General features: G+C 36.8%; 1 protein-coding gene across 1 annotated transcript in view; it reads left to right on the plus strand.

The window, feature by feature from the left end:
* Window positions 1–10741: 10741 nt before the first annotated feature.
* cv-2 (crosveinless 2-secreting protein) overlaps window positions 10742–23185 on the plus strand; it is a 111670-nt gene continuing 99226 nt past the window's right edge. Inside the window, exon 1 of the mRNA XM_090371510.1 lies at window positions 10742–11103. Coding sequence (XP_090227636.1) covers window positions 10986–11103 — 118 coding nt within the window. The 5' untranslated portion in view covers window positions 10742–10985. The remainder of the gene's footprint in view (window positions 11104–23185) is intronic.

Raw genomic sequence — 23185 nt, forward strand, 5'->3', positions numbered from 1 at the left:
TATGTTGGGAAAATAACTCAAACATTCACAGCGAAACTCAAACATGTTACGAAAAGTATCACATAGCCGAGATAAAAAAATCAGCACCACCTGCGCGATAGATGTCTATCGACAAGATGATACACTGGTGTGCAAAACTTAAAGACCAACACTATTTCTAAAGGTTACAACCACAAAATCTGTACTTAAGGTACTCTTTACTGATGAGAATAGATTCAGTCACAGAAGCGATTCTGGACGTCAGCTAATCTGGCGAGAGGTTGGCACACAGTATCACCCGGCAAACATCACCGAAAGGGATCGATATGGCGGTCGAGGTGTTCTCGTCTGGGGAGGCGTTATCTTGGATGGACGTACACAACTCCAGATGCTGGAAGGCGGTACTGTAACCGGTGCATGCTACTGTATTGAGGTAATCCTTCCCTATGTGCGTCTGTTCCGAGGTGCCATTGGCCCCGAGTTCGTGTTTATGGATGATAACGCCACACCCCATCGCATTGCAGCTGTTGATATGCTTTTGGGAAGTGAGGACATTGGGACATTGTTCATATAGATTGGCCTGCCCGTTCCCGCCGATCTAAATCCCATCGAACACATGGGACGCTCTGGGGACACGCCTAGCGGCACGTCCACACCCACCAGAAAATGTTCACCAGCTGAAGATGGCGCCGACAGAGGAATGGACGATGTTACCGCAAGAACTTATCAACAACATTGTTCTAAGTATGGACATGCGGTGCAAAGCCTGCATCAACATTAGGGGTGGCCATATCTCCTACTGAGGACCACCTCTTCCCACTGTTCCATCTCTGGCAGTGATGCATCTGTATCATGGCAGCCATATGTTGCCATTTTTGAATAAAATCCCTCTGTACCGTTTTGCTTCCGTTGTGGTGTCGGTGTTGTTTCCTTCATCATTTCTGTACCTCACGATGTTCCTTTGGTATGCTTTTCCCATATCCAGGCAACTAGAAGCTACAGGTGAAAACCTGACTGGTCCTTAAATTTTGCTCACCAGTGTAGTGGGACAGTCGTATGCTGAGATGGCCAGAGCTTAAATGTCTGAAGAATGGCCATTTCAAGATAATGAAAAACAGCATCAGGAGAGAGAAGATGAGTGTCGAAGCCAACTTTCAGGCAATGGTTACAATACTTGCGATGACCGCCATCCGACCTGGCAGTGAGATTCCATAGGAAGAAAACAGCCCTGAAAATCCTTCGCGCTGTCAATGGCTACAAGAACGATAGTTCCAAGGAAACTGTGTACAAAAGGCCCCATACAAAAGAGAGGCTATGTACGATTGACCATGTTTTATGTTTCCCCACTTTGTTCTACAGAGCAGTCTACCTGAATTGATTCAGACAACTTCATCTTTGGAGCCAAGGTTACTGAGCCAGTTTTCGCTTTACAGGTATAAGTCGATTTAATCTTGATTTTCGATGCTTTTGGATGATTGATTTTCGAAAATCAAGACTTTCTAATAATCAAGAACATTACACCAATTATCATGTAGATTATCTGATAGTGTGGAGGTTGGGCATCATGACAAATGGCCACACCTCTTTGAAGAAGCTATAATGCCTGCTCAAAAATATAGGGACAAGATCCTGGAACACATCTCCTGTGTGATGCTTTTCAGAAATGTAGTTGTTGTTGTATTCTGGTTTTAGGAGCATCAGCGACTAAGACCATATTGCTCCGTGTATATTGTCTGTACGTTGCGTGTGTTCTGAGGTCGATTTTCTGTTTGCTGGACGAAAAACCAGATTTTCAGGAGAAAAAGCTATGCTACCCACGCCTGAGACCGACTAACTCAGCCACGTTGGGAAAAAGACCCTGAAAAATTCTTCCCTCCATCAACGGAATTCGAAATCTGGTCTTTTCCATATGGTGTCGGGAGGACAGCGATCCTACCAACTGTGCTACCCGCGAGGGCCAGAAATGTAGTAAATTTTAACTACATTTTCATATCCGTAATGCTCCTCTGTATAGGGCTCAAGCTGATCAGTGACGTTTTTGAACTTTAACGTTCGTCTTGGAGTGACCAGCCAGATCTCCTGATTTGAAACATATTAAGCATGTCTCAGGTGTTTCAGAGAGTCGAATTTGAACACTAAATTCGACTCTCTGAAGGAAAGTTTAGGGAATGTCAGAATGTCTCTTTTGGGCGCATGAACTATATATATGGGATAAAGTGTAAACATGTAGCTTTTTTTTGCTATTTATTGCTAGTGTGTATAATAGGAGTAAAGGTATACGTTGTAAATAATATATTACAGTTGTATTTATACTGTTTTCGTTTATACATTCGAATAAGCTATTAGATGTAGAAGATGTGTAGAAAGAAAGAATCTTTATTTGTGCAGTCACCTAATGCATGTGTGTGAATTGTATTGAAGAACTAGATAGTGGAAGATCTGCTGCCCCGAGGTATGGGCTGTAGCTAACCCGACTCATTGGGGGTCTGATTTTGCTGGCCGTAGTATGGGGCTAAGATTTCTACAAGTATTTTGAAAATTCTTAAAAGTTCTGTGATTAGAGTTTGTAAGCGTGTCTGAGTAATAGTTCAGGTACCGCTTGGACTTGAAGTTCTGTAAATGATAATGATGACATTGTTTTGGGTAGTCACACTCTCATGATTACGATTCATGAAAATTGAGGCTTCTCGGTCTTATAATATTCATTCGAAAAAGGATCTGATAGAATTCCATCAAATGCATATTTTTTTCTTAATATCTTATGTTTTAAATAATATCGCATAAGGTTGTCACTGAACCTAAAATGGTGGGACACCAGGATATGGCGCATGCTGTTCTTCTTAAACTAATGAAAATTTTGATACTGGTATTAAGGCCACGAGATATCAGTATATCATGTCTGTAAATGGCGCGCCTCCGTAGCCAGGTGGGAAGGAGCAGCAGTGCGTAGCACACGCTTCTTGATTAGGCCGGGGTTCGAGCCCGTCACCACCAAATACGGAGGATGCGGAAAGGTCAGGGAACGACCACCGCATATCCCGGAGCAATATGGCCTTAGTTGCTAATGCTCCTAAATAACAACAATAACTGTAAATGGCGAAAGTTCTATGGATGGTTTGCCTGTTTTGCTAGAGGAAACACCCTAGTTTTCGGATGGAAAAATGTATTAACCCACCGTCTAAGACCGACTAACTCGGCCACGATGTCAAATATTCCTTCCGTCTCTACAAGTTTAGTATAAGTAAATTAGTATAATTAATTAAATATTAACAAATTTAATTTTGAATAATCCTTTTAAAGAACTAGTTTTTATTTAAATATTTAATAATTAATTTTAAATTAATTGTTAATGATTATTAGTTAAATAGTTAGATTAATATTAATTTAATTAAATATTTAAATAAAATTATTTATTAAAAGAATAATTTAATTGCATAAAAGGCATATATTTACAACACTCTAATTATTTTTTTTTGTTAGCGCCTCGGCTGCTGTGGCCATAATGCACCTCCCAAAGATTTTGCATTTTACTTTGATCCCAGCCCGAGGCGGAATTCGAACCCGGGAACTTTGGGCTACCAGGGAGGCACTTTACCCACCTGGCTAGCCCAGTCGGCACACTTTCTATTGCTTCATTCATTCAAAGATACTATTAGAATGTACCACTTAAGTCATATTTTCATCTTCGGAGAGGGGAAAGTGTCATTTTATACCGTGGTCGAGTTAGCCAGTCTCGAGCGAAGTTTCATGAAATGAATCAATAAAGCAATATATTTGCACATTCAGTAACATTATTTGGAATTTGAATTGGAGACACATGGCGCGCAGGAAAATTTTTGTACGATGATGTAGTCTCGGTACATCATACAGAATAATTCATAACTACCTGAATCATTTATATGCCCTAATTTTCTGTATCGGACCTCCTTGCTTTGGCTAACAAAAACCCCAGTCGGATCATGCAGAATAAACAGTTTGTTGAGTCATATCAAAGGAAAAGCTGTCAATATTTGAATGCAGTCGAAATTCAGTTTAAGTATCCTTATTCAGATAAGGATAATATCCACGACGCATGCGAAATGCATTTTGAAGCGAATATCGCACTATATATTGTAAAGAAGCAAACTGTGCAATAAAATTTCATACTGATGAGCAAAATGAATGGACATGAAGGTACCTGGGACTACAAAGACACCTGTATACCAGTAAAATAAAAAGGCGTCTACTAAATCCCTTAACAGTTATGAATTTATAAATTTAATCAAGTGAAATTTGAAATTGATTTTATGAATTTATAAAAAAATTTAAAAAAAAACGGAATCAAAATTATCAAAAAATATTTAAATATTTAAAAAATGGCAAAAAAAATAAAATAAATGAAAAAAATGTTTATAAAAAATTAATTCCTGAAATAAAAATATAAATCATTAATATTTAAAAGTATAAAATTAAAATGAATAAAAAGAAAGTTTGTAAAGGGAATATTTCTTATTTGTAAGTTAAGCAAAAAAGATCAATGTTTTAACATTAGGGACTTGACTAACCTTTTACCATAACTGAATAGTTTTAATTCTCAGAAAGGGCCATTTTGATGTTTGTGTTCAGTGCGAGGAGCGTCAGAACTACGGTGTCTGTTCACAATTGGCGTTACCGTTTAAACAATTTTCTTCAAGAACTAAAAGAGAACAAACGTCACAACAGTGTGTGACGCTAGAGCCTTGGCAGCAATGTTTATGGTGCGATGCGAGCTGTTAATTTAGTTTTCTGTATCGCTGACTCGACATTCTGAGCTGAGAGCAAGAAGGACATTCGTTTGATCCCCTACATCCATAAACGTTGCTGCCCTTTCCTAATAAGATGCATTTCCTAATTATTTTGACTGGCAGTGTACACGCAGTTAGTAAGAAAATGCCAAAATACAATCTGTGATGTTCACATTGTATCTGCAAACGAAAGGTAAAAAGTAAAATGTAATGCATCATATTCATGTTCTTAATGGTAATTTCTGACAGTTCTATACCTCAAGTGTTTTACATACCCTAGCCTCATTTCTCTGACGAAGCATCTTTCTGGATTATTATACATTTTATATAAAACATTTTATATGAAAAACGAGTCAAATATTTGGTATTATATCACCACTAGAATATTTAGATAGTTACAGGAGATAAAAGGCTTCCTTAGAATTAAAGCGATAATTAGTTAATACTTGTTAAGATTTTTTCTGAAATTGGATTAGCCCAATCTATTAATATTTCTTGCTATTAATGTTGAAAGTAGCAACACAGGCAAAGAACGCTTATTTTCTTAGTCTCCCAAGTCCATATTTGTGCCAGTGTAAAAGTTATGGCATATATTGGAAAATTGCACTTCATTCATACAGCCGTCAACGAACCTCCAGACATCATGATCAGTTTAAAATGTTTCGTCTATAGAAAATTATTTGAGAGGACCAATGAATTAAGTCTCAGGGAGCATAGCCTCTACAGACTGTGCTATAAGCAGGATAGGGAAGAAGTACCAATTTCCATCTTGCAGTAGCTTCAGATGTTCGATGTTATCCCCTGGGGCTCACATCTGGTGAGTATGGGCTTGGCAAACCCAGGGTCCTGAGCTGGATATCATCATTCTTCTCTTTCTTTCTTTCTTTCTTGGTGATTCCCTTCTACATCTCTCTCTCTCTCTCAGGGTAATGCGAGAATTTTTTTAAATTTTTTTTTATGGCTGGTGCAGCATAAGCCTCAGGCTTCCTTGCACCATATGGCTAATAATAATAATAATAATAATAATAATAATAATAATAATAATGTACACTCTTTAGTGTTTTAGAGGAAGTCCACAAGAGTTATTTTATGAATGTTCCATAGTCATAATTACTATTGAATAACATTATATTGGATACTATTGAAAAGCATTGTGTTACCAACCAGTCTGTTTGCATTTATTGATTTTCCTGTTTAAAATTTCTACTGCTTTCAAAATGTTGTTTTTTTGAAAAGAACGTTTTGCCTTTTTTGGCGCTACGTTCAATCTTCCTCTGTTGAAGTATTCAACTGCTCTCTTGTACATAATTATCTTTTCTGTTGGCCACATTTATTGATGCTGTTCTGCATCAATTTCTATTTAATTATCAGATATATGAAGCTTGATAATTGAACTTAATTGGCGATTCTGTAAATATTTATATTTTTAATACAGCTTTGATTTCTGTGCTATTGCTGTCTATCAATGTATTTTTACCTTCAAAGTACGTATATTCTTATGGAATTTTTATCCCCTTACGGAGCTTTACACGTTAACCAAGGATGCTGCCACAGAAATATTTCTGGATTTAATTGTTGGAGAAAACTTTTCCTTTTCGCTGAGTTTTTAAACTTAAGAAAAATTTGGCGCATTGTCATTATGAAGAAAACATTCAGTGATGATGAATCCCAAAAACTATTTATTGGATTCATATTTGGATACGTTCTTGCATTTTCTGTATCTAGTATGCGCCTCTGACTTTATGTGGCCATCCGGATTAAAAATAGAAAATTAATTTATTTAATATGAAAAAATCCAATAACTTCTGTTAGGCGTCCACTTCGTGCATCTGGACGCCCACGAAGCTACATGAATAAAATAAGCTCATTGTTTTATGGTGCATCTAGTAGCCCTAAGGATAGTTATAGCTTCTGTCATTGAATATCATACGAGAGCTGGCCAAAACGTTCTAATGATGGAGTGTAATAAACATGTACAAAATTCTGTGTGTTTTTTATTTTTCATTGTATTCAACCTGAAGTTCAATACCTTTATTGAATTTAATCTGCAAAAAGCTTAATCCTTTCAAAAAGAATTTTTTTTTTGAAGAATTGAGAAAAATCCAGAGGGTTTTTTGTTTTTTCTGAACAAACGAGAACAGTCACTCGAGACCATTTATGGCTATTTGGGGGATGGTTTAATTGTTAATATCCACATTCATGTATTTCAGCCTGTGCAGTCTTGGCTTTGTACGCGAGTGCATTGTCGTGGAGGAGTAAAATCCGATAACGCAACTTTCCTCGGCTTTTTTCCTGAATTACAACTTTTGATGTTGGCATAAGGCTGGCATAATATTTCTCTCTTATTCTGGTTTTAGGTACAAGGTAATCAATTAACAACAATCGTTTTTGTTTCCCAGAAAATATGAGGCCAACAGCTTTCCAGCTGATGATTTGGTTCGAAACTATCGTGTTGGAAATCCCTTGTGCGTCCATCACCCTTTTTAATTTGAGTTCAGGATCATAAAACGTAACCAATTTTCATCAACGGTTACCAAACGAATAAAATTCTATCTGGATTAGCTACAGTTAATTTTAAATTCTCTTTTGATGACTCTACTCTTTGATATTTGTCATGAACGGAATGGTTTCAGGACATTCCCAAATGCTCATGAATTATTGTTAAAATGCTTCCGTGGGAAATATTAAGTACTTTTTTAAGTTCATACACTTTAACTCTTCTGACTTTTAAATTTTTTTATTCAACGATGTAAATTGTTTCAGAATTGATTGCGTCAGATGGCCAACTAGACCTTGGATCATCTCAACTGACTTCCCGTCCCCTTTGCGGACCATCTTGCAATAGTAGCATAACTCGGTGATACTTTCCCAAACACTCTTGTAATTCTTTCATGTTATTATTATTATTTATTTATTTTATTTTATTTTTATTTTTTTAGAATTCTGCCCTCTTTGTTGTTAAAAATTTGATTGCTGAATAATGCTCGATTTTCTGGATATTAATTCTTCTTCCATCTACCAATGCCAGAAATTAAAGAAATAGAAACTGCTGCATAAGACATTGACATACAATACTTTCATGTTTTTTTATAAAACATTAAGCTATCAAATTAATCTAATTTATAATTTATTAATAAATTTTGTATACCCCATTCTTAGAACTTTTTGACTACCCTTCGTAGATATTGGGATCGATAACAGCTTTATTGTTGAGGATGAAGCAAACTGATCATATCTTAAGAACAAAATAAGGTGGAAATTAATGACTGTGTTTTTATTTTGCATGGAAAACGAACATTATTATGTTCATGCATTTTTAATGGTTAAATATAAAATAATTTAAAAGCCATTCACAAAAAAAAAAAGAAAAAAGCCATGATTCCTTTTCTCGTTTTCATATGTCTGTAACATGAATACAAAAGCGCAGCCCAAGAAATTTAAACTGGAAGCTAGCTAAATTGTATTAGTGTATTCATGAACACGACTGCCTTGCGGTATTTAGAAACAGATGGTGGGGAGTTTTCTTGTTGTTGGAACTTTATACATATCATATACAGTATGCCATCTAGTGTTTGCTTTTTTATTACTCCAATTTCTCCTTTTCGCCTCATTCAGTTGATACGAAAGTTACACCAAGTAAAAACACATGGAAGGAAGGGAGAATAATCAAAGAACATTCAGCTTTTTAATCAGCAGTCTCCAACTATAAGCAAAAGAGATTTGAGATAACGCGATTGCGCACGCGTGTGTGTGTGTGTTGTGTGTGTGTGTGTGAGAGAGAGAGAGAGAGAGAGAGAGAGAGAGAGAGAGTCGTGGTTATCTCTTTCCACCTTCGCATTAGGTCAAATATGTAGGTCCTCGCGCACTAAAACCACTCCTCAGCGATCCGGGGATGATAATTACATGGCAGCGGAAGTCGGTTGGTCATTAGCGGCTGAAAGAAAAGATGACCGTAGGCTAAGAAAGGACAAAAATACTTGAAAATTCTCGAAATTAGGAACTCCCCCGCTTAGAAAGCAAGCAGATACAATGGACCTTCCAAGGTTACCGTTTCTTAGTGTCTGTGTGGATGTGCATTACAACAAGCTTCATTGTGATGAAGTTAATAAATAAATAATATATAAAAGTGTCCTTTTTCCCCCCTCTCTGTATGGTAACGTATATTTACGTGTTTAGAAAAATTCAAGGACACAAATGTCGCTGTATTAATCCAAAATGTTGAAATTATTTCATCGAATTATAATCTAAATTTTTTTGCAATTACTTCACTCAGTTTTTGAGATCATGCTTATATATATTTTTCAGATTTCAGATATCCTCTGCAAACAGCAAACGTCACACAGATATCGGTCTTAGCTGCCTGCTTAGTATTGAGTATTTCAGATAAGCCTAATAATGGCTGAAATGTGTTTATAATTTTTTTAGTCGCTCTATCTTTCGAGGTTTGGTCACCAGATGGCATATACTTCTAGCTTTCGCTGTAAAGATTACCAACAAAAGCTGAAATATACGAGGATTTTTATAAATTAGAGTATGATATTTCCTTTTGTCTACTTTTTTTTGTTGTTTACTCAATATCTTTGCGGATAAAAATACAAAAATAAAAAAAGGCATATAACTATAAATCATTGCTGCTGATGACAGATGAGAGTACAAAGAGTGAACTGACTGGCTTCACTGCAGCTCAAGCTCCGAAGTTCTTGTGAAATGTTATAAGAATTTCAAATGCTAAAATCCCAAGGCGAAAGAACAATTTGTTAAAAAAAAAAGGGATTTTTTTTCGTTTCTGTATGATTAATTAACGTTCATAAATCAATCTGTAAAAAAAGCACAGAGGGATGGGGGTTGGGTGGGGTATGCTATCATTAATATTGCACATTACAACCTTCCCTACTTTAATATTCCACTCCACAATTATACAGAAACATTAGCATGCCTTCCTGTAAAATTACCATTAATTATAGTAAGATTACGATTTATTAGTGTCAATTTACCATTAATTAATGCAACATTATTTTTAATTTTTGGAAATAATTACTACGTTTATGTTTGATTGTAGCGATATTAGAATCTGAAGAATGACCAAGTTTGATCCAAAACCAACGTTGTACAATAGCCACCAAGTGGCCATACATTTAACTACAAAGGTTGCTAGCCCGTGGTATGATTTCTGCATATGGTTTTTTTATTTATTAAAATATTGCATTGACCAGTATGAAATTACAGCAAATTGGTGTCGCTAGAGGTGGGGAAAAAACTACCCCGGTTTCTATAACCTGTTTCACTCCTCGGAAATCACCTAGGAATATTACCTGTATCTCAGATACAAGTAGTTTCAAATTTTCCTATTTTAAACTTTATTGATCTGACCCCCTTATTTTCCTACAGTTTGCAATCGTATAAAATAAAAAATGGACAAACATTATAAGAATAAAAACTACATATTAAATTTTAATGTTTGGAGTCGCTTTGGGTCATCATTCTAGTTGCGAATCGCAAAGAGATGGGAGCATCCTTCTCTTAAAGAAATCCACCACCCAGCAGTTTTTTTCCCTCTTTTTCCCTGAATGAAAGGGAGATGTTATGCTGTAGACTTCTTTCTACAAGATAAACAATGCTGTCTTGACCTAGAAGATAGACATTCTTTGTGACAAATCGTCACTCTGGTAGAGACATCGTTTCAAAGCTCTGTCAGTGTTTCGCCACTTTCACCTTCCACACATTTCACTCTTTCCTTTCGCCACGATGACCTGACTGGGGCAAACGCGATGTACGGCACAACCAGCGGATGAAGCGTTCGTTTCGCTAATTTGACGGTGAGGAATAAAAAAATACACACACAAGCAAATAAACAAAAAAAGACAGAAAGAAAAAAAATAACGCAGGTCTGTTCCAAGTGCGTGATTCTACTAAGTAGAGGGCGCTGCGACACAAACACGAGTTGCCGCGTGCCAGCATTGAGCATGCAGCCGTTAGCCAACCAACGAACCAGCCAGCGTGTCTCGCGCGCTCTGGTCTTCTACACCGCAACAAGCTCATGTCGGAGCCAGAATAACAATCAGTGGTTCGGAATCGTTTGAGGGACGCTGCTGAAACGCACGTCATTTATTCGAAACGCCCACCTCAACGACGCCCGTACAACTTGGCCAGGGTACGGTTTTTGGACGGCAAGGCTTTCCTTCGTTCACAAGTTCGTCCCTCGAGAGAAACGCACGCTTTCAGCGCGACACTAGAAACTTCGTAATGATCATCGCTTCGCGCCGGGTTCGCCCCGGGCTTGTGGACCAAGTTCTTTGCCTCATCGTCTTGTGCCTGTTGCTTCCCCTACCGACGACCGTGTTATCGGCTGGGTTCATTGAGGGTAAGTAGCATTGTTTGGTTTGTCATCCCATTAGAGACCCCTTAATCCTACTACTGTTTCTCCCCCAGACTATAATTGTCCTTGTCGGGAGGTTCCGAAGGGGTTGTCGTGTTGTTTTTCCCGCACTTCGATGAGTTCTGACCTTGAGAGGTACTCGTCAGTGCGCCTAACGGCTTTTTAAATGCCGCCGTTCGTAGCCTGGCTATTTACTGCCGACAAGTGTAACGGCACATTCCCGGATGTTGACTCACTTCTGGTTATGTGCATCTAATTAGCGCACCAGCGGAAGTCACGGAATTTGGACCTTTTAGAAAACTCATCGATCTTCAGGTGTTATCGGTAGGTCTCACCACCCGTTTCCTAATGGGTAAATGTGTCAGCAGGGGAAGCCATTGAAAATATCGTAATACAGTATGTAGTAATAGAATGTTCAATGTTAGTAATAACAGAATGTTTTTGATTACTTTCACGAGAAAGTGTGGAGAGCACGACACCAAGGATCGGCAAAATAAGCATTGTTTTCGTTTATCCTATCAGTTTTCGGGATGAAGCGCTTGCCGACTGGACAAGTCCCACAGTTGCTATGACGATTTGATGTCTTGTGATTTGTTTTACATTAGAAATTTAGTTCAGTTGATATTTTGAAACTGTCTTTGCTATCATCAATTCTAATTAAAACAACTCCTTCCATTTGGGTCATTGCTATAAATAGTAGACGACACCTACCCGAAGCTGTTCTTCGTTTCTAACTTGTGAACTCCGAACAAAACGAAACTCAGAGAAAAGTACGCGCATTGTTTGTATACTGCTAAGTTGATTTTGTGACAGGTTTCGTAGATATTTTCATCCCATATGAGATTTAGTTGCCATTTAGCTGGTCTTTCGTTTGATTCTTTTTTGGAAATAAGCATAACGACATTAGTAGTAGCCATTCATACTTTTAAATTCACATCTCCACTGATCTTGATGAGACCTGACTGGGAATAAAACTGTCTGGTTACAAAAGTATACTAATTTGTCTGTTTAGTTAAATATTTTTGGACCACGATTTATATAATAAATCGCAACAGATTTGATATCGATTTATCTACTTCCGATTCATTTCCGATTTATCAAAATCGGAAGCATTGACTTCAGTACAAGATCATATTAATAATAATTAACAGTTAACTTAATCAATTTCATTACATTGTAAACATCTCGGTCACTTAATGATTTGATTGGCCGAAATTTGTCGTCTTTTTATTCCATTATTTCTGTAATATCAGTGTTTGGCTTCGAAACTTATGCAGTCTGTTATCAGCGAATAGGGCTGTATATTTAGTTCAAATATTGACAAAATCAAGTCCGAAAGAATCACTTTTGAGTGACACAAATATGTTGACCTGCTGGATTTGATCTTATATACTGTACTTCACAGTAGTAGATTCCCAGAATTGGAAGGCTGACAACGTATTGGATCATGCAATCTTGTATAAAAAATTAAAATACGAAAGTGGTTGGACAGATTGTTAAATAAGGTAAATTCACCAATGTCACAGCATATATTATCAAATGATAGTCACTGTAACTCAGTGAATTTGAGTTATGGGATCTTTCAAATAGAATCATCGTAAATTACACTTACAGCTTTTAGAGAAATTCTTTAATACTATGGCCACAGTGAGAAGGAAAATCGAAGTGAAGAATTTCATGTCTCCTGTTTGGTAAAGATTTTTTTATAAATTTATGTTCCGAGTGTAGCTAATGGAAACTTTGATAAATGCTGCGGTTTTACTAATCTACCCTTTGTTGAACACTTTCCCTCAATCACTCTGTAAGTTTAATAGGTTACCTATTTAACCCCTTAATGTCCTACCCGAGGCAATCCATCTGGCGAAGGTACATTTAAATTTTGCTTTCGTTAGCTAGCAAGATGAGTGACCTAGATAACGAAAAGAGACACGCTATAAACATAGCCATTTCGTGGCACATGCAAGTTAACTGTATCTACCGTCCTTTTTGTTATTTGCTTTATTTCTCACTGGAAAGAAAGCTGTTGGGGAGGAAACTTGAGTCTAGTGATTGAATGGCCCGGAATGAACAAACGACAGGTGATTTGTGTCGAAGAATTGATTTTTAGGATTAAGGACAAATGAGAATGCTTAAACCACAAACAGTTATCTAACCCATGTTTCAATAGCTGTATTTTGATAAAGTTGACCTAAGGAAGAGGTTAGAAAAATAATGCATTCAACGTGTCGCTACTGTGCGAGGGATGTTTTATAAATATTTTCACCAATACCTTAGTATTGCCGACAATATCAATTGTCTTTATATTAATACAACAGCCCCCATCAAGCACCAAGGCCCACAAGCTACCTGACTGCACTAAAATAAAAATAAAAAATCAGAAAAATTTCCATCAGCTGAGGAATTTTCTTTATAATGTATATGTTGGGTGAGATGTCTGTTTCTCATGAGCAAATGATACATTTAAAAATAAAGACTTTATAAAAATATTTACAGAATTCATAAAGCTATTTACAAAGGCAGTGAACCAGTTCGTCAGAAGAATATTGTAGTGTCCTTTTAGCTGATTAAAATGTCCACTTATTTAAGTGGAAAATTGCTGTTGCTGTAGTAGGAACATAACGGTAACGCGCGTATGACGTTGTGGGAGTATTAGAAAATGAAATATCTGAAGATTATTGGACTATTAGACCACTATTGTACCATTTATAGCGGTTTTATGGTTCTGTCCTGAGAGCTATTTTGTTTCTTAACTGTGTATGCTAAGAAATATTAAAATAATCTAAAACAACAGGTTCCATGTCGGTTGCGAAGGAATGTGAACCTAAGAAAATCCTTACAACTTACAAGATGCACGCGGTGTATCAATTGTCTGATACAAAAACATGGCGACATTTTCAATTTCGGTTCATCGTTCAGTTAGCTGACAATAATTAGCCCATTAACATTTTATATTCTAAATTACTAGTAACGCATGAGACACTCTTTTACCTGAATTGTGTGATTAATACGCTTAGCTCAGGCAAGGAGGCACAAATTTATGGAGGCTCTCGAAGAATGCGGCGGTTTCTCAGCTTTTTGGCCTATTGTTCTTTAAAGAACCTGGATTGAATAGATTAGAGATATATTCTGCAACTGCTGAATGATACTGCAAGTTTATTGTGGACCAGGTCATCGGACATCTGCAATAAATGGACATTTTTTGGTCCATTTTCTGCAATGGCGTTCTGTCTTACTTTATTAGATTTTTTAAGGAGGTGAAAACACATCTTTCCGAAATGTGATAAGGCGAGATTTGTCACTATGCTCTCTTCTGTCTTGTACATGTCTATCTCAGTTTCCAATGTAATTTTGGATTAATAACGCATTTGGCCACAAAAACAAGATTGAATGCTGTTTTTTTTTTTTTTTTTTTTTATGTCAAGTTTATCCACAGTGCCAGTTTTAGATAATCCCGGGCCCTGATGCACATATTTTAAAGGTCCTAAAATAAGGTCGCGGGAGCCCCTGTACCAGCAGTAATCCTACTGTTCCGGGTCCTCGCGATGTTGGGGGCCCTGGAGTAATTACGTTTCGGTAATTCCTGCCCTGTCCACAGAATTACACATGAATTTTCATGTTGTGGCATGACTGGACGACAAATTATAAATGTTTAGGGCAGATCGGACCACCAGGATAGACGAAAATGTTTGGTGGATTCCACTCCCTGCTCATGGAGTTCCATGCAGTAAGACCTACTGAATATATAATCGCAAAAAATTTACACTTCATACCTTACATTATTCTTAAATTTATGAAAGAATGCTTGCAAAAAATATATAAATTTATTACGGTTATCCTTTTTTTTTTTTTTGACATTTTTGTCGCATGAACTGTTTCGATCACAGTGTGTTGGTGTACGTTGTTTTTTGTGTATTATGTCTGTACAAGTGTGTGTGTGTTCACTGGCCCAGTTGCACTTTTCTGGGGATAAAAATATCTGAAATTCTTGTAATACCGTGTGAAGAACTCTATAAAGATATTAAAAAGGAAGATACACAACTTTCAGTCACAAAATTCTTGACACTGATTTCTACTTTCATTACATCTAATGTTCCATCCACAAATCCTCTCATCAGCATCTCCTAGCCCTTGTAATGCCTCCTGCCTGGTCTTTTTAGGATTACCGGTAAGTAAACACTTAATCATTTTTATGCACATAATTTACATTACTAATTTTTCATATTTCTATTCTTAAAAAAAAAAAAAGTTTTTCTATATTTTCTAATACGCCTACGCTAATCCCTTCTTTTCCTTAATTTAAATATTTCCGGTTAACGGTTTTGCTGATCACAATCAGTCCCTCATTTCCGCGATTGGTGTGGGGATTAGGGACCTTTTTTTTAACCTATAGTTAAAAGAAAGTTCTATCCCAACTATTTCCGGATCCCCCTCTCTGTAAGTAATATTTATCAGATCTCCTTTGTACTTAACAATCCGCCCCTGCGAATTTTCCACGAACTTAATTGACAATCACTATCTTAATATTTCGGAGAACTTTGTTTTGTGACGTTTAACAACCGGAACTTTGAATTTAAAGCAATTTTATCAACCGGAACAACGTTCTGGTTTGTTCTGGCTCAATTATAGTACGGCGTCTACTGCTGCTATTCTAGTTTAAATGCAGTTAAACATATTATTCATAAAACTGCCGCCAATCAAGCTAGCTGTGGTCTGGATTAAAGTCACGGGAGCAACTTTTATGGGCTGCTTTGCGTGGCGAATTTAATCGGTATCAGATGAGGGTTGTATACAGTATGTTACGTTGTAAGTTCATCCGGTTCCATTCAAACCTCTATTTTGGGCGATGGTTGTACGCAATTCACTCAAGTTATAGCCGCGCTACACTGACTCCTCATAGCACTGGCGGATCCACTCTGTTTTTCTAGGGCAGGCGACATAATAATGATATATAATATATATGATTGATAGTAATTGAAAATTAAGCTCTTAGATTGAAAATAACTGGCATTTTAAATCAGCTTTTATATAATATGCATACATGATTAGTTCCAATACAACAACTTAGTATCGTAAAACGCAGTACAGCAATACCTCGCTTAGCACGGCTTCAAACAGCACGGGTTTCACTATAACACGGTTTTCAATTAAATTTAAGTTGAAAATTTACTGTACATATTAAAACTCATTCAATAGCCTAGACATATACTCTACATATATGCTGTGTTGTCGTAGCGTTGTCTCATATATGCTGCACATATGACAGTAGTCCCCTCAGGCAGGCAATCAGTGGCAACAGTGTCCACTTTTCTTAATTCCATCCTGACGAGACGACATGATAGCTTTTCAAACTTTTCATTTCACAATTTATTTTTTACCCCTCTAAATACGATCGAAAATATGTTTGCGTCTTGGTTAGAAATCATTGCCAACAACATGCGTTATGTTTGGCAGCATGTTTTGCCCCATTTGGCAAATGATTTCATTGGTTTTGAATCGGAAGTTCAGACAGTTGCCGAAGACATTGTGAAGATCGGAAAAGAGTTGGGATTCGAAACTTTGGACACTGCCAATGTACATGACTGCATTGACTCACATGCAAATAACTTAGATGATGCAACTCTCCTTGAAATTGATAAGAAAATTGCATATGAAGAAGAGGAAAACAATTCTGACGTGGATAACACCGAAGTGGCACCAAAAGAATTTTCAACAGAAGAATTGAAGAAAGTTTTTCGGGGCTTGACATAGATTGCAAGGCAATTATGAATGGAGATCCAAATGTTGGATGCAGCATCCAGATACGGCAAATTTTATAAGATGGGATTGAATGCTACAAAGACTTGCATACCGAGAAAAAGAAGAGATGACTTCACCAAACTTCATTTTTGAAATACCCAAATAAACAATAAAGCTTTTTTCTCATCTCTCATGATGTTACCTTTTCATTAATAAAATTTTTGCAGTATTTTTTATTTCAAATCCTTTTAATTGGCTATCAAGCGCAAATTGTGTATAGATTTATTATAATTTGTTTATAGACTGTTTCTCTGGTACGCATTTATTTAAAACCCATTATAATTATACCTCAATCAGCACGGTTTCACATAACACGGAACAGTTTCGGTACCAATTATTAGTGCTATGCGGGGTATTGCTGTATATGTTCTAGTTTACTCAGGCTCTGGTGGTTTTCCCGATTTTCCCATTCCCTGGATCCTTCACTGCTTCGTAGGCTAGTTTTGGCGCAGAAGTCAAATCATCCCAACATAATGTTTGTATGTCGTCATATCCTTCTGTGGGGTTGAAAAACGAATTCCTCCATACAGGGTATTTCAGTTAAAAGGGAGTCCGTCTCGCTTATATTTTGGTTTAGACCATTTGTTTTGAGCTGAAAGTTTGGTGTTAAAATTATACTCTTACTGTTTAGATTTTACGATGTCAAAATTTAAATTTTGCCCAATCAGCAGCTTTTATTTCTTCGGTTTAGTCTAAAAACGTCATCGGTGTACTTCTAAAATTAACATAAACCGACTTCATTTGAAAAAAATAACAAAAAACCCAATAGTATTCAACAATAGAACAAATACAGCTGGTTTTACGAAGGAGTTTGTGTCGCGTCTCCTCACGGCACGACTGTTGTGCTGTTATTATTTTATTCAAGTAAACAAGGTATTTTTATTCAATTTATGCAATTCAATTATTTTATTCAAGTAAAATCGGTTAATGTTTGTTTCAGTAGTATACCGATGATGTTTTTTCCAGTTGAGGAACGGTAACAACTTTCTCATTGCGGAAATAATTAATTATAATAATTAAATAATTAATTATAATAATTAATTATAGGTCTTAAAATCGGGACGGTAAGATTTAGCTCAGCTTTAACATCAGATTAAAAAAAATCAGCCGAAATATGACAAAAAAAGCCCAGATGACGAATAATTTAAATAAAAGAAATAAGCGAGTCAGAACCCGTTATCTTTTAGCATTAGTATTAACATTAATAGAAGCATATGATGCAAGAAAACAAGCTTTATACAGCATCGGCCAAAAAAAAAAAAAACCTTCCCATTTCTTACCCAGCCATTGACTCCAAACGTTTGTCTAGTTCTGCCTTGAATTTATTGAAGCTGTCAACTTCCACAACGACAGATGGACGTTTGATCCAGCAATCAAAAAAATTCTGGCTAAAGAAAAATTTACGCACGTCTATTCTACGACTGCCTTTCCTCGATTTGAATTTTTTTTTTTTTTTTTTTTTTTTTGTTAGTGAATCGGCTTCTGTGGCCATATTGCACCTTCCAATGTTTTTTTGCATTTTCTACTCTGATCCACGCCCGAGGCGGGATTCGAACCCACGACCTTTAGGTTGCCAGGCAGGCACTTTACACACCCGGTTACCCCTGTCGGTGATTTGAATCTATACTCATTCAGGTGCTTAATCTGAGCAAGAGGAAAAATCCCATCAGCATTGAACTTGCTCAAACCATTCAAGCCTTATACACCTCAGTCAGATCACCTCGCAGGTGCTTAGTCTCCAGACGCTGCAATTTGTAGAACTTAAGCCTTTAAGGTAAGAGTAACCCTTTGTTCCACCAATCTCGTTGCCCTTCTCTGTACTCGTTCTAGCAACTCTACATCCTTCCTAAAAATAGGTCTTCAGACCTGTACGCAGTACTCAAGGCGTGGCGTGACCACGCCTTGATCACCTCTTTATCACTGCTAGCAAGTGTATTATTGACAACATCCCATTAGCTATTCTTCCAGCCCGTGTGCACTGCTCAGAACACTTCATACTGACTGAACAATTACCCCCAGGTCTTTTTCATTTTCCACTACCTTGATTGTAGTACCGCACCGTTGGTACTGCTACCCATATGCAGTACTCTGCATTTGTCATTGTTAAACTTCAATTTGCCACATCTCAGCCCATCTGCTCAACTCTTCTAGATCCCGTTGCAGTAGCATACTGTCATGAACAACACTGCCAACCCTTGCATTATCTTCAAACTTGGACATTAAGCCTGATATATACCTTCACCAATATCATTGATAAATATACAAAACAACAATGGACCCAACACTGAACCCTGGGGGACTCCACTAGAAACATTAGTCCCAAAGAGGAGTGTCCATTGATTACCACACTCTTGTCTTCTCCCACTCAACCATCCTTTTATCCATTGTAGCAACTTGCCCTTAATGCCATACTGTTCCAGTTTGTACAGAAGTCTTCCATGTGCAACAGAATCAAAAGCTTTCCGGAAATCCAAGTATATGATATCAAAATTATTTTTTTCATCCAGTTCCTTTGTGACTACATTATTGTATCCAATCAAATTGGTCAGACAAGACTTCCCCTTAACAAACCCATGCTGTGTCTGAATTATTACTGCAGTCTTGTCTAGATGATCCTGCAATGCTCCTTTAACCAGTGACTCCATTATTTTCCTTTTGTGATCTAATCACAATATCCAATCAAATTGGTCAGACAAGACTTTCCCTTAACAAACCCATGCTGTTTGAACTATAAATGCAGTTTTGTCTAGATGATCCTGCAGCGCTTCTTTAACCAGCGAATCCATTATTTTCCCCGGAACAGAAGTTAAACTAACTGGTCTGTAATTACTCATGTCACCTTTTTATCCCTTTTTGTGAATTGGGGATCATTTGCACATCTCCAGTCCACAAGGACCTCCCTTGAGTCCAAGGATGCTCTCATAATCACGGCTCAGAGTTTGCTACAGCTGCCTCCTTTAATATAACTGGATAGATCCCATCCACCCCAGGTGCCTTTCTTATGTTTAACTTCAAAAATTTCTCCACCACTTTGCTCTGTTATTACAAAATCATTTAGCTGCCTGTTAGAGTTTGGTAAGCTTGTGGCCTTCACTTCTCTACAGAATTCCTTATGTCTGAATGTAGATGCAAAATACTTGTTCAGTTTATCAGCTATCTGAGCAGGATAATCAATAATCGAACCATCGATATCAAGTGGACCAATCTGATTCATTCTTTCCCTGTATACTTTACATAAGTAAAGAATTCTTTGCTATTTTTCTTTGCATCCTTTTCCAAAGATTTGTCGTAATCTGCCTTCGCTCACCTAACTTCCTTTGTGACTTGATTACAGAGTAGCTTATATCTACCATAGGCTTCTGTGTCTCCTGATAATTTATATGAATACCATGCATTTTTCTTCTCTGCTACGAGTCTCAATAGTTCATCTGACATTCAGGTAGGCTCAAATCGTGAATAGTATTCCTTAGTTGGAACAAAAAGCCTAGTAGCTTCTAAAGTTACTTCCTTCTTTGAGTAAATCCCACATCAGTACACTGTGATCACTGCCACCTAGTGGTTCCTTTATATGGAGATCCTTAATGAATGAATAATCACTGTCGAAACTCCTTTAATTGTAACGTATTGTATAAAGAAGTACGTTAACTTCCGTCTATATTCGTTCCCACATTTCTGAATGAGTCCAGATAGCATGCATTCAGAAAAGAGTGAATGCATTAAATCCATTGCTTTAAACTGATGTTGTAAGTGCAATTAGATACTTATATTTATTTATTATTATTATTTTTTTAATAAACTCTGTTGTACATACGTGGTGCTTTAAACCAGCAGTTTCTTTCTTTCTTCTTTTTTTTTTTTTTTTTTTTTTTTTTTGTTCGCCAAACAGTCAATAATTATAATAAACGAAGTTCAAATACCACTGGTGAACTTTCACTTGGATTATGAAGTCTTAAAGATATTCTACGACTATATGATTAAGAGAGGGGTAAAAAAAAAAAAAAACGAATGTCATTCAATTTTGTTCGGTTTTTTGATTGGACTACATCGGTGAGTTTTGCAGACAAGTTTGCACTGCGAAGGTCAAAAGGGTTTTGCAATACGACTTGTTTATTGTGATTCTGGTCGTAAATATTCTCTCCGCTTTTCTAATTTCCGTATGTATGTCGGCTACAACAGCCGTAGTGAATGTAATAGTCAATGAGAAGTGGCAGAGAGGAATGGCACAGTATCTTTAAGGATATCCAGTGAAGGAGCCACAGGAATCAGAGCTTTTAAAATAAATGAGTTAGTGTCTGCTAGTATTATTTGTAATTGCTTTACACCAACCTTTCCGTCTCGTGGTGAGTGTTATTTGTTTGTTTGTTTTTTATTACCGTACTACATCCCATTTTCGTAATATATCAATGACCTACTTTTATTTTTGCGTTTTCTGTTATTGTTATGTAAATTATACTACGGCTAGTAGTCATCAATAATCACTAATAATTATCAAATTATTAATTATAAATAATTAGATCACGCGAGGACAACGGGACTGTTTAATTTTTTTTAAATTCATTAACTGACACTGTTGGTCATCTTGTTAAAAATAAAAACTGATTATTCATTTCCCAATTAAAAGAATAGCCACTTGAATAATATTTTTTATAATACTTGGTATGTGAAAACACACTTTCAAATAAACAAGAAATTTACTTTTCGCTTAAACTCTATAACACAAGATGGCGCTTTTGCATATTCCCATGGTAATGTTTAAAGCAGCAAATAGCATTTTTTTTTTTTTTGCCCTTTTAATATAAGGTAATTACGTAGTTGTGTAATTTTGATTTTTAATTTCATAAATTTAGGGAAATTATTTATCTGATAATCGATATTTTATATCCTTCATAAAATAATTACACATTTTTAAATTAATTATGATTATTAAATATAAGCGATTTAAAAAAATATTTAATTTTTTATTAAATCTAGAGAACGTTTTAGATTAGTTATTATGCATGAGCAATGAATCCTAACTGAAATACTGCAACTTGAAATGTCGGACGTAGTGCTGATAGAGAAGAACATATATTTACTTTACTGTAGGAGGTTGGGCTTAAAAGTAGTCAATTTGATGAAAGAGTTGGGCTTTTGAACTCCATACGACATGGATGCTGTCTGTTGTTTCAAGGGATTACTGTACATTAGTGCAAAACTGCTGAATCAGGTTGAGATGCCGGAGTGCTCCACCTGGTCTACTGGCTTACATTAAAGTAGCCGCGGATATAAATAGGACATGGTGGAAAGTAAAGGGATGTGCCGATGCGTGGCTTTTAATCAGATCTCATTCATCAAGACGGCTTCCTCGTGCAACCACTGAGGCCTACTTCCTGCTTCTCCGTTACGTACTCTTCTTAGCGTTTCTCACTAGCATGTGAAAGAAAAAAATTCTCGATTTAATCGTCTGCGATGAGACAAGGATTTTACTCTCGTTTTCTGGATGCGATGCTTGTTTTCACTTACAAGGCATTCTGGAAGGGCTCTGCCTCATGACGGAGAATACAGGCATATGACACAAATATAATTCACTTTTAGCATTCACTTATGCACAGTGCAAAAGGCGGTCATTGTTTACCTTCTTCCCCCATAGTTCTAAGTGACAGTACTGTACTATATAGTGGTTTTGCCACTCCTTTGTTCTTGTGGCTTGCGTTCGATTTTCATCAACGACTGGAAGAATTTCTAAAATCCTCTTCGTCTTGGCCATCTTAGGTGGAGGGAGTAGAGTTTCTTGTTTAGTTATTTCTGGTTTTTCAGGCGCACAACATGCAAATTAGTCCGTTAACACACTTGTACAGACAATACACAATGGCGCAATATGGTCTAAGTCGCTGATGTGTCCAAATCCCAGCAACACAACCTCACCCCCATTTTAATTCCTTTCCCACCCTCTTTTCTTGCACACCAGGTGGAAAATTCCTGGGTTCTAATCCCGTCAATGACGAAATTTTTGTGGGTTTTTTTCACAATGTGGTTGAGGTATTTGGTCTCATACTCGAGTTGGCATGTTTTTTTTCCCCCGGAAATTGCTTTTTCGTCAAGAAAACAGGCAAATTGACCACAGCATATACGCAATTTACAGATGCAATATACTGACGCCTCATAACCTTAATTGCTTTGACGCTTTACACATAGATACACATCCTCCTTGACAGTATCGCGGATTCGTCATTTGTTGCTCGCTTGGAGAGGTCTGGCTTCGAATCCGTCAGTGACTGGAGCAATTTTTAAA

This window comes from Mastigoproctus giganteus, chromosome 4 (assembly GCF_048544385.1).
Source record: "Mastigoproctus giganteus isolate SK-2022 chromosome 4, ASM4854438v1, whole genome shotgun sequence".
Taxonomy (NCBI): Eukaryota; Metazoa; Arthropoda; class Arachnida; order Uropygi; family Thelyphonidae; genus Mastigoproctus; species Mastigoproctus giganteus.